This window comes from Homalodisca vitripennis, chromosome 4 (genome assembly GCF_021130785.1).
Source record: "Homalodisca vitripennis isolate AUS2020 chromosome 4, UT_GWSS_2.1, whole genome shotgun sequence".
NCBI lineage: Eukaryota > Metazoa > Arthropoda > Insecta > Hemiptera > Cicadellidae > Homalodisca > Homalodisca vitripennis.
Window position 1 is genome coordinate 134,688,732 of NC_060210.1, and position 13,034 is coordinate 134,701,765.

Here is a 13,034-nt window from a genome sequence, read left to right on the forward strand (position 1 = left end):
AGTTGCAAGATGTACAATTAGTCAACAATATAACGTAAATTAAATATTTGTAATAGCCAAGAAACTGTATACAAATATAACAGAAGCATATAACACTATAACCAGAAGTTTTGTTGTTAATTTGATTACGAATGTAATTTTAAAATACTAAATTTGACAATAAATGGTGAAAAAGTGAGGACCTATGTCTCGGCTTGCCAGATCACAGAGGGAATTCTATTTATTAGTTGTTTCGTAGTATTACCACACAAAGTTTGCATTCCATGAGAAAGACAAAAAGAGTCATCAAATTATCGTCTTACGGACACATATTTTCAGTAAATAAGCAGCAGAACTCTACGATCAAGCTTGCCACATTGTTTGCGCGAAATTGCTCCCCAAGAGATCAAAGAAGCCGTACCATAGACTGAGCAACGGTGATTGCCTTGACGAGATTTGGCAATAGCTGACATTGAGAGCGGAGCAAGCGAGGAGGTGCGATACACGGGAACAGGTTTAGTGCAGAGGAAGCGGGTCAGAGGGCGTGGCGGTGCTGCAGAGTCTAACAAGCCTAGATCCCTGGCTTCAGCATCCACTGATCGTGACTGAAAAGAATACGTGATGTAAAACATTTTAATTAATCTTTCACTCATCTGCCAAGTAATTCCCTCTGCCGTAATCGGCGAGTACGTGAACTTTCGTCTCCGAAGGCCACGGATTTGACAGACAGAGGTTCGGTCATGTAATACATCTAGGTGATACCAACCATCGTTTTATTTGGGAATCTCTCTTCCTCAAAACACGGTATACTTGTTGCTGAGTTACCGTAAATGTAATAATAAATGTAAAAAATGTGCATATTTGTTTGTGTGTTTGTATGTTAAAAGTATATATAAACAAAAAATTGTTTAGTCTCTTCTAAGGAAGGAACAGTATGTTAAATACGAGATTATACACATTACGTATTTTTAAATGACATTTTTTGAGAAAGAGAGAGAAATGAGAAACTTTATTTCACACAGTAAACAATATATATACGTACATATTTGTAAGTGAAATATGTTCCCAGCAAAGGCATATGTCTGTCTGCTGGGAACGAGCTCTAAAAGTCTACTAAACAAATATAGCAACCATAAAGAATAAATTAATATAAATAAGATAGTAGAATTAATTCAAAGAAACAAAAAATTAACTCTTGTGATCAATTTATGAATAGGTTTAACATAACTTAAATTAGCGAATTAGAAATAGATCAGAAAAAAGGTAATACTATTTGAGATTATTTATTCGATAAGTTAATTACAATTACCTAACTTGTAAAATTATGTAACACTGTAAATATTTTGGCATCTTTTCGTCCTTTTAAAATACGATACGATATTTCACGATAAATGGAATTTTTATAAATTGAGAACCTATGCTTAATTTTTCACACAAGGTGGCTCAATATTATAAAATTGGAATATTAACAGTCTGAAATATATGTAACCAAACTATTAAATTTTGCAAAAGTTAGATAGGAAGAGTTTATGGAGATTTTGAGTTAATTCTGGACATTGTTTGTAATAATACATTGTTTGAATAAACTTGTATAAAAAAATGCATTTATTTTCTTGATTTACGTTTTAAAAGAATAATATTGTTAAAATGTTAGAACTATATTTTTTTAAGTTCCACTATTAAAGTGAACGTACCAGATTTAAATATTTAATCACAGAGAACCTTTGTGTTAGCAATTTCCATAAAAGTGATGGAGATTGAACATGGTATCTCGTTATTGTTACATTTTATGCAACTACGTGTAAAGGGACTATAATTAAATTTCATCCCTTTAATTTTTTTCTGCTAACAATGGAAACCGCATGGTGCGGCAGAGCATATGGACAATGAAGGGTTATGTACCCTTAGTTGGGTAATGGCTCACCTCTCGTCGCTGAACAAACGTCTTTATTCCGGGTTATCGGTGTCAAGGTCTGACCTGGCCCACACTTGCTCAACTTCTGCATCCTGTCAAACATGTGGAGTGAGCAGTGAGGCATTCCGCTCTCTGTAGCCAGAGGATCCTACTTACGTAGGTGTCTGGATGGCCTGGATACTTAGCTGAACTTCTGCATCCTGTCAAAAATGTGGAGTGAGACATTCCGCTCTCTGTAGCCAGAGGATCCTACTTACGTGGGTAGATGGTCTGGATACTTAGCACAACTTCTGCATCCTGTAAAACATGTGGAATGAGCAGTGAGGAATTCCGCTCTCGGTAGCCAGAGGATCCTACTTACGTGGGTGTCTGGATGGTCTGGATACTTAGCTTTACTTCTGCATCCTGTCAAACATGTGGAGTGAGGCATTTCCCTCTCGGTAGCCAGAGGATCCTACCTACGTGGATGTCTGGATGGTCTGGATAATTAGCTCAACTTCTGCATCCTGTCAAACATGTGGAGTGAGGCATTTCCCTCTCGGTAGCCAGAGGATCCTACTTACGTGGGTGTCTGGATGGTCTGGATAATTAGCTCAACTTCTGCATCCTGTCAAACATGTGGAGTGAGGCATTCCGCTCTCGGTAGCCAGAGGATCCTACTTACGTAGGTGTCTGGATGGTCTGGATACTTAGCTTTACTTCCGCATCCTGTCAAACATGTGGAGTGAGGCATTTCCCTCTCGGTAGCCAGAGGATCCTACTTACGTGGGTGTCTGGATGGTCTGGATACTTAGCTTTACTTCTGCATCCTGTCAAACATGTGGAGTGAGCAGTGAGGCATTCCGCTCTCGGTAGCCAGAGGATCCTACTTACGTGGGTGTCTGGATGGTCTGGATACTTAGCTTTACTTCTGCATCCTGTCAAACATGTGGAGTGAGGCATTCCGCTCTCGGTAGCCAGAGGATCCTACTTACGTGGGTGTCTGGATGGTCTGGATACTTTGCTCAACTTCTGCATCCTGTCAAACATGTGGAGTGAGCAGTGAGGCATTCCGCTCTCGGTAGCCAGAGGATCCTACTTACGTAGGTGTCTGGATGGTCTGGATACTTAGCTTTACTTCTGCATCCTGTCAAACATGTGGAGTGAGGCATTTCCCTCTCGGTAGCCAGAGGATCCTACTTACGTGGGTGTCTGGATAGTCTGGATACTTAGCTTTACTTCCGCATCCTGTCAAACATGTGGAATGAGCAGTGAGGAATTCCGCTCTCGGTAGCCAGAGGATCCTACTTACGTGGGTGTCTGGATGGTCTGGATACTTAGCTTTACTTCTGCATCCTGTCAAACATGTGGAGTGAGGCATTTCCCTCTCGGTAGCCAGAGGATCCTACTTACGTAGGTGTCTGGATGGTCTGGATACTTAGCTTTACTTCTGCATCCTGTCAAACATGTGGAGTGAGCAGTGAGGAATTCCGCTCTCGGTAGCCAGAGGATCCTACTTACGTGGGTGTCTGGATAGTCTGGATACTTAGCTTTACTTCCGCATCCTGTCAAACATGTGGAGTGAGGCATTTCCCTCTCGGTAGCCAGAGGATCCTACTTACGTGGGTGTCTGGATGGTCTGGATACTTAGCTTTACTTCTGCATCCTGTCAAACATGTGGAGTGAGCAGTGAGGCATTCCGCTCTCGGTAGCCAGAGGATCCTACTTACGTGGGTGTCTGGATGGTCTGGATACTTAGCTTTACTTCTGCATCCTGTCAAACATGTGGAGTGAGGCATTCCGCTCTCGGTAGCCAGAGGATCCTACTTACGTGGGTGTCTGGATGGTCTGGATACTTAGCTTTACTTCTGCATCCTGTCAAACATGTGGAGTGAGCAGTGAGGCATTCCGCTCTCGGTAGCCAGAGGATCCTACTTACGTGGGTGTCTGGATGGTCTGGATACTTAGCTCTACTTCTGCATCCTGTCAAACATGTGGAGTGAGGCATTTCCCTCTCGGTAGTCAGAGGATCCTACTTACGTAGGTGTCTGAATAGTCTGGATACTTAGCACAACGTCTGCATCCTGTCAAACATTTGGAGTGAGGCATTCCGCTCTCGTTATTCACAGGATATTTAGCAGAATGGCCAAACCTGGCTAATCTTACAATATAATGCAAAGGACATGTACACTTTAACTTGTAAATTGCAGTTTCAAGACAATTAGGTTTATTCTCAATATCCAATTTATAATTTGTCTTAAATTTTCATTCAGGTTCAGTTTTGGTTCTGTCCATGCCCGGGGTTTTATCAATTGACTATCAATTACAGTTTTCATGTATTTTCTTCCTGAGTGAAACTCCTTTGGCATCAGGAGGTCTTTTAATCGAGATTTAAATTGTTTGGGATTTAAAATGTATGCATATAAAATAATAGTTTCTAAAATAATACCTAAATTAACCGCACAAAACTTAAGGAATTTAATAATATAGAGAAGTCTATAGACCAAATCCATGCATCTTAACTTATACCAGAAAAACACTAAGAGAATTTAAAAAGTTTTCACCATAATTAACCACAGTAAACGCTTAAAATCACAGAACAAAAATCATAAAACACTCTTAATATTACAAATATTGAAAAGCTATGTTCTGAACTTAAAATTGTTACAATGATTAATCCCAAATATGGCGATCTCAAACGTTCTCAATCGCTTTGAGCGCAGGCAATCTCTCAGAGCCTGGACTATTACAGACGCCACTCTCGCGAGGCTCGCATTCACTGGCATAAACCTTTAGTGAGCAGACCGTAACTATGATTTATCTACTGCAGGTGCATAGTCTCTTGGGTACAAGGATACTGCAAAACGTCAGTTCTAAGCTGTTCCCCTCACTGGCCCCAGGTTACTAAAGTATAATGCAAGTTTATCTTTCTCCATGGGTGGATATGTCAGTCTTTCAGTTACAAGCGCTTGCGAAATTTGGCTTTCATAACCTTATTTAAAAAAATAGGTACCTTAAAAGGACGTTACATATAGTTCCGTATGAGGGCTCCTTTATCCATGCATGGCAGTGTGAAAAGACTCAATGACCTATCAGGCCTCGAATACGCGTTTACCATTAATATAATTCACGTTATTCGGGGTGTTTTGGCAAATTGAGGGGTATATACGAATTTTTAATGACATCTCCAAATTATGTGGTTCAACTTATGCAGTTGTTAGTCCTGCCATCATTTACAACTCTTCCTTGCCGACGGAAACAGCATCTCTAGGAAATATTCTAACAGAATCCACCACTTCCTGACTGGCGTGTCAGGAACAATTCTTAAACTTCTACTGATTTACATCTTGCAAAATATAAAATGCTGCATGATTCACAAACTTCTGATGATTAAGAGTTATAGTAACTAAGGCAGAAGCTCATGTACAAGAATGAGATATCACATCAAACACTTGTCATGATGGAGATTTTCACTTCAGCAAAGATAAACACAAAGTCAGTATTTATTAGTGTGCGTCTGAAAATAGGCGTGTTCACTAAAATTAAATTGCTACTTTTTAATGTACTTGTCTCTTTATTTGACAGGCTACTTCTTTGCATTGTTTTAACTTTTGTCTGTATAACTGTTTTTTATAACGTAGTACAATATATTCAAGTCAGGAATTTATAACAAGTTCATAACAATCTTCTTCTTATTATCAATGTTCACTCTTAAATTAAGACATGTTTTGTATACATTATCGTTTTTTAGTTTTAGGTTTCCTATTTGTTATTAATTTAGTAAGGTCTTTAGGAAGGAGCATATTTAAATAGACTGGGTATTACTGCACTAACTGAAATTTGAGGAATATTCCGACTGAGAATATGATATTACTGGGAGTAACGATAACGAACTAAAAAGTCAAAAAAAATTACTGAATGGTGATCAAAACACTATTATATCGATGCTAATAGATCTGTATTACTTCTATAAAACATTTATTTAAAGATATAAAATGAATAATGAGTCTTTTTACATGAGTAATTCATAACACAAATTATCTCTAGTTATTACATTATTCTAACACATATGAGAGAAAGACATAGAGCGAGGGATAATACGTAATCCCATTAACAGGTGCTTGAACTTGTGTCCTTCGCAGGTGAAACAACTCTTTGATCGCGGTTGAGTCCCCAGGCCTTTCCTGCCCTAGTTTCACCAGTGATTCATACATCTACCGGTTCCACTGTCGTTTATAAAACTGCCGTCCTATCGCATTTCTTCCAATATTTTCAAAGATTTAACTAATTTTACCTATGCAAGTGTTGGCCACTTTGCTGAGAGGTGGGCCTCCTGAGGGACGGGTCCGTGTCGCAAGGTGCAGCGAATGATTCAGCGTGTGCACAGAATGCCAAATGAGTTGCACGGGGTAATAATTAGAGCCACGTGGGCGGCCCACGGACCCCATCTCGCTTCACCTTGCTAAATTTTGGCACCCATACATTAACCACCACTGACAGCTAATTTTCAATAGATACTGGATTCACTAATTGCTGATACATAACGGCATTAATTACAGTCCGTAGCTATCAGCATGAAATTGTCGTGGTCGCGTTGCCCAACTTTTGTTCGGCTGCTTTCACGCAAATGCTGTCTTGGCTAACCGGTCATTGATAAGATTTGTCATTGACAGCTGTATTTTGACACCGACTAATCGCAGACTCACGTGACACTGATAATAAAAAGACATTTGTATTTCTTTTTAAATAACTTTCCTGTCTTTCGTAGTATTTAAGCCGTAAATAATAAAACATTCTATATTATCAAATTGTGTTTTATGTTACACTTAAGTGGAAATGTAACCTGTTCGTGTTTAATGGCAAAATTGATAATGTCTAAAATAGAATAAGTATATTTGAGAAGCACCTACTTGGGGATCGGGGCAATATCATAATTTTCACTCAAATTATACATACGTCAACAAGAAAAACCTTATAGGTTTGTACGCACAGTACTTGGATTATATTACCTGTTACACACCTTGTTGCACGTTACTAATTTCAATGTATGCCGCAAATGAATTTTAAGAGCTCCCCTCGAGTATTAAATTTTCCTATGTACATAAAGGGTTTAATTTTAATTTTTAATCTTCAGTTAAATACTTTGTAATACAATATCCAAAATGAAATGTATGTTATGTAACCTATCAAAATATACTAATCAGCCTAATTTACTTGGTGTCCATAAACTAATATATCTTATATTTTCTGGATAAACAAGTTTTAATTTTAACGTTATTGTTAAAACAAATGAACATAGCAAGGCTATAAGAAAGGATAGTGGTAGAAAACACGATACTAAATGTATCTAGACAACGTGTACACACTTTACAGAAAGATAATACAGACAGTAAAAGTAAACGTTGTTAAAGTAAATTAAGTTAGATAAAGTAGTTGAAAACAGTGAGAAATACTCGGCGATAAAAATAACAGGTATTACGTGCTTGTAACCTATCGTTAAGCTTGTTAGTCTAAAATTACAAATGGACTCGGAATATTCTTAGTAATATTATTTTATTAATAAGTTTAACATTAAATTTATTGTCCCTAACTATTTTTTGTTTTCTATTATTGTTTTATAGAACAGAAAAACAAAATACTGTTTTTAAAAACAGTATTTTGACAATATGCGTAATTATTGACAATGGCTGATTTGAATAAGGAATAAAATAGCTGTTCTTAAATTTAGTACCTTTGATATAAGAAACTGAAAAGAAGAATATTTTTCTTACTTGTTGTTGTATAGTCTATACCGAATACAAATGCAATCCAAATTAATTAACCTTCTGTATAAATTATCTTTTTCTTTTAATATCCAGAACTGTTGTTTTCCGATAGCAACACATTTTACATGAATGAAATATATTTAAATTATAGTTATAATATTGAATATATTGGTGTCTTATAAGATTTACAGACACAAATTATGGCAACCAGTTATAACCAGATGAACCCAGTGGTGGACTTTGAACTACATGTTTCATTGCAGGAGTAACTGATGTTGCTGCTAGCGAGGACAAGTACAATGAACTACCAGATACTTTAATATATTGAATAATCGATTTGACAACCACACTCAGTTATTTGTTCGATGCCATTGCATCCCGAATATTTTGTTGCACTGTTTACATACTTCCCCAATATGAATTTTCAGAAATCTTTCGAAAGACATAATGTTACCCACTCGTATAATTGTTCACGGTTGGCTAAGTCAAGCGTGTGTCGCGTGTCCACTTGCTTTCTGTTTTACAATAAATTTGTTTATTATATTTGCCCTTTCTCCCACTGTATTTCAGAAATATAATTTACAAACCGCACTTTCTACATGGGAAAATTCGTCCGCACGAACGTTTACCACAGACATAATATGGATTTCCCACCTCAGCTGTTCTCTGACAAAGGTCGGTTTGTTTCAGTGTATCGGCCACGTATCCGGGTGCCACATCAACCCTGCTGTCACCTGCGGACTCCTGGTTACCGGCCATATCAGCATCCTCAAGGCTATCTTCTACGTCATCGTCCAGTGCATAGGTGCCATCGGCGGCTCTGCCATACTCAAGGTTAGCAAAGATATCTCTAGAAAGGTTCTTAATATCACTTACGCCCACTGAAGAAGAATAACGCAGGACTGCGATGTTGGGTTGGATCGTGTCGGGGTGGATAGAGGGCGCCACCCTATAGACCCAGGAACGTGTTAACGTCCTCGGGCAGTTGACAGCTACGTGATCGTTTCCCTCATCATAAGTGGGGGCATACCAAACAGGAGTCCCTGTAGATTTCAAATGAACTGAGATTTAATACTGACCATACTTTGTATTATACTTTAGTGGCTAGCAATAGACAATAGTATTAGTGACTGTTACCGATGGAGTAGTACGAGTTAAGATTTCAACTCTCTCTAACGAGTCAGTTGAAAGGAGCCACAACATTTCTAACTGCTCTGTGTTTGTAGATGCTACTTATTGCCTTAAATTACAATATTAACATTATATAATTTTATATTTTTTATTAATTAAATTTATCGAGTTACAAAAATAGTTTGTACCAGCATCAGAAAGCAAACTGACGTTGATATTTAGTTTTCTTTTTAAACTGGCCCACAGAAATAGTAAAAATTATTAGAATTACTTTATAGTGCTGGCGACTTTAACGTCCCTTGAATTACAATAATATGATTATAAAATGTTAGGAATGGTAAGACCAACATTTGTCCAGCTAACACCTTCATGTTTTTCGTCAAAAAATACAGGTTGGACGGCTCCATTGACCATTTTACTAAAATAACGTTTTAATCTATTTCCGTAGATCATCACTCCTGAGGGGCTGAGGGGTAACCTCTGCATGACTACTCTGAGCACTGGCGTCACTCCTATGATGGGATTCTTGGTGGAAGCCTGCATCACCTTCGTCCTGGTCCTGCTGGTCCAGAGTGTCTGTGATGACCGCCGGAAGGACTTGGGTAACGCCGCCCCCGTGGCCGTCGGTCTCGCCATCACCTGTTGCCATCTCGCCGCAGTAAGACATTTTTGGAAACTAAAATACTTGATAATTGTCTTAGCCTCAAATAACCGAGGTGCACTTTAAGCCTTAAGCCTAAAATTCAGAGCTTTTAATCAAGACATCTTAAAATTTTTGCCTATGTTTGACTATAATAGACACAGATTATCATTTGAAATTATCAATAAAACTTCCCCTTTAAAAGTGCCGTAATAAATCTTGTGATAAACCGAAGATTAATATTTCATTAATAATTCATTGCAAAAAGGTCAAGTCCTTTTAATTATTATCATAGTTCATTTCTTGACCCCTTTGGTTGAGCAACAGACATGAGAGGCTACGTTTTATTAGGACATCGTTTTTGTCATTGCATACGTGGTATCGATTTTAAACTAGTTTAGCAGTTTACTGTAAGATATATATATTTACATACTCTGAGGTGTGCAGTCATGATTTTGTTTGACAAGCAAAATACGTAAAGTTATCAGTAGTTTAGAACTAAGTTACACAGAAAACGTATTCATGAAAGTCTTTAACTGGCACATAAAAACTTAAATATGTACATTACATTATTGCTTATACAATGGAATTTTCTTCCAAAACAAACTACTAGTAGATAGCTGACAAAGATTTTTTAAGTAAGATTTTTAAAACACGAAAATATCACTTGCTTAAAGACCTCCCACTGTATGCCTACAAATGCATCATGTTATACAGTGCTTCACACGTTCCGCAAAATGCAATAAACAATATACAATATTAAGCAACATAATTGCACCATTTCTTGCCATGTACGTTTTAAATTCATCCATCCCTGTTCTGTAATTCTATGATATATTAAAATGATGTATCCGGGCTGATTCATTTATAATAGACTTTTACAGACCTTGAATTTCTCAAGGACGTGAAATAGTATGATAATACATTTTGATTTTCAGATAAAATACACTGGATCAAGCATGAACCCCGCCAGGTCTTTCGGGCCCGCAGTCATTGGTGACAACAACTGGGACAATCACTGGGTAAGTCAACATAATGCTTAAAATGTAAATTAATTCATAATCTCAATCAAATGAAAGAAGCAATATTTACTTGTATGTACGTTGTGATGAAATGTTATTCCTATATCAACCAAAGATGGAAACCTTACTTTTTTCTGACATGTAATAATACACTGTGGTACAATATTTTTGCAAAAATAAATATATAAATAATAAAATAACATAAATAAATATAAAAATAAATACCCATAATCCTCAAAACCTTTAGCAATTTGCAAGTTATGCAGTTAAAATATATTTTCGGCATTTGTCAATGCTGTTATTGTGTCAAAAGAACATCAACCAACCATCATAAAACATCTTGATTTACTATCCAAGTTCATATGCGAGTTTCCTAATGTTTACATGCATGTGAACCACAATGTTCAGATTTAATTTTGCAGTTATTTTTTTCACAAAGTTAAAATATGATAAAAATTATAAACCTTTCCATCATGATTTGTTTTAAAATCTACAGCTGATAGTTAATATTTATTCACGTTACTCGTTGTTGCCCCTTCTTTCAATTAATTTGAGATCCACTTGTCACGGATCAGAGTTTCTATGTGATATTTGGGAAAGTGTGTTGAAAACAGGAACCTGAAACATAACATAGGGTACACGAGTATATGAGTTATTTTTAATGTGTGGAACTTAATTTGAACAAGTGAAGGTTTATACCATTCACACTTATATGATTATAATAACCATTCATGGTTATCATTATGAACATCAATTTTAGTAATGTTAAACTTTTCTAAACAACAAAAATTCAGTGCATTTATATACTTTCTTTCATACAATACTATGCCGTTCAACTGTTTGTGAATATTTCTTGAAGGTAATAAGTTTCTTACCACAGGTGTACTGGGTGGGCCCCATCGTGGGGGGAGTGGTTGCTGGCATCGCGTACCGTGCCCTCTTCAGAGCCAGGAAGCCAGATGAGGAGGCCAGTTCCTACGACTTCTAAACCACACAAGACGTTCCTTCAGACCCACCAGCAGCAAGCTCCAGACTGTAGTGCATGGACTATGATCAGTTACCTGTGCCTGGCCGACCTACGTCCACTGTAAACTTGCAACATTATGGCCACTTTAAAGTTTTGTTTTTAAATTTTACGAAATTTGTAAATTAAATTATTTCCAGTTACAAAACTTTTATCACTGTGTAAAGTATCGAACGAAATTGTCAAAGCAAAAATACTGTCTTTGCTAATACTAATTTAATTCTGTAAAGTTCAGATAATGTTAAATCTTTAATTATATTGCTGTATGATAACAAATTGAAAGTGGAAATTAAGTAAATTTGTAATAGCTTGTAAATAGTAGTAAATACATATTATTTTGTCATAGCAAAGAATCAAACATGGAAGATTCAATATTTATAGATAGTTTCAAGATAAGTCCATTATTATCATATTTAAACAAGATGTGCCAGCCTTAAAACTGTTTGTATTGACACTAGCTTGGTATTTAGAACTTTTATCAAACAAATTTGTGAAGAATGCTCTTATCTCTGCTATGTACTATTACGTAACTGATTCCAAGAAGGGTGCAACTGGTGCTGATAAGGAGGGTTTATCTTAATTTAAAATGTGCCTGTAAATTATATCTAGAATGTTCAAGCTCTCACGTCACTCTTTAATATTGAACACCCCCAACTTTGTAATCACTTTTGCAGAAATTGAACTGTGTTGGCAGATTGCAACATTCCTGAAACACTAGAATAAAGACAAGTTTTAGTTTAATTAAGTACCAAAGATAACAGGAAGGTGCCTGCGCCAAACGTGGTTCAACCCATGATTATTCACACCAGTTTATGTGAAAAATTAATATTTTCACACCAATTTTTTTCAAAACTCAAGAAATCAACGAGGCTGAATTTATATTTACTTGTAAATATGTCTTTAATTTAATTCACTCTTTCGGCTGTTTTCTCTGTATACTATCTACATTGTCCTTTAGAAGTAGTTATTGAGGTGCCTTTGTACAATAACGGTACACTTGGTGTCTTAAATAAACTGTAAATAAAACTGTGTCTTTTAATTTTCTCTCCTATGTAGCCTATATAATACCTAACAGTCTAATAACGTTTACTGAATACAAATTACAATAAGTTAGAATGTATTATCCGGTGTTTTCTATACTTTCCAAAACTGTTCATCTCTGAATTAATTCAGAGGTTTATGCGTTTTCCAATCAATTTCATAGCCAAGCTGATCTCTAATTCCGACTAAATTGCTCTTTCAATTATCGTAATATATTAGAAGTGTTCAATAACTAGTAATTCTATTGTAACTAACGCATTCACTTCAACATTTGCGAAAGAACTAGGGGTACTTGTGCCACTTAACATACAAAATGTCAGTTTAAAAATTTATACCTTCAATATATTACTCTTAAAACTCAAAAGGGGAAATTCAATGAGGTTGTAACGTTTGAATTTATTAATGCATTTGGTTTGGAGCGAAATATAATAATTCACATTGTAAAGAGACAAAAAAAAATTAATTATCTCTTGTATCATAATTATTTTATTCTTTTCAAACAAATGGATTTATTTATGAACTGTTTTTCAAAACTGCG

The 13,034-nt window shown here is 36.3% G+C and overlaps 1 protein-coding gene across 3 annotated transcripts in view; it reads left to right on the top strand.

The window, feature by feature from the left end:
* Positions 1-12,481, top strand: part of LOC124360215 (aquaporin AQPcic) — an 81,223-nt gene extending 68,742 nt beyond the window's left edge. For all 3 annotated transcript variants that reach the window (XM_046813627.1, XM_046813628.1, XM_046813629.1), the window contains exons 3-6: positions 8,329-8,472; positions 9,218-9,427; positions 10,348-10,431; positions 11,312-12,481. In XM_046813627.1, the coding sequence (XP_046669583.1) occupies positions 8,329-8,472; positions 9,218-9,427; positions 10,348-10,431; positions 11,312-11,419 (546 nt within the window). In that variant the 3' untranslated portion in view covers positions 11,420-12,481. The remainder of the gene's footprint in view (positions 1-8,328; positions 8,473-9,217; positions 9,428-10,347; positions 10,432-11,311) is intronic.
* The last annotated feature ends 553 nt before the right edge of the window (positions 12,482-13,034 follow it).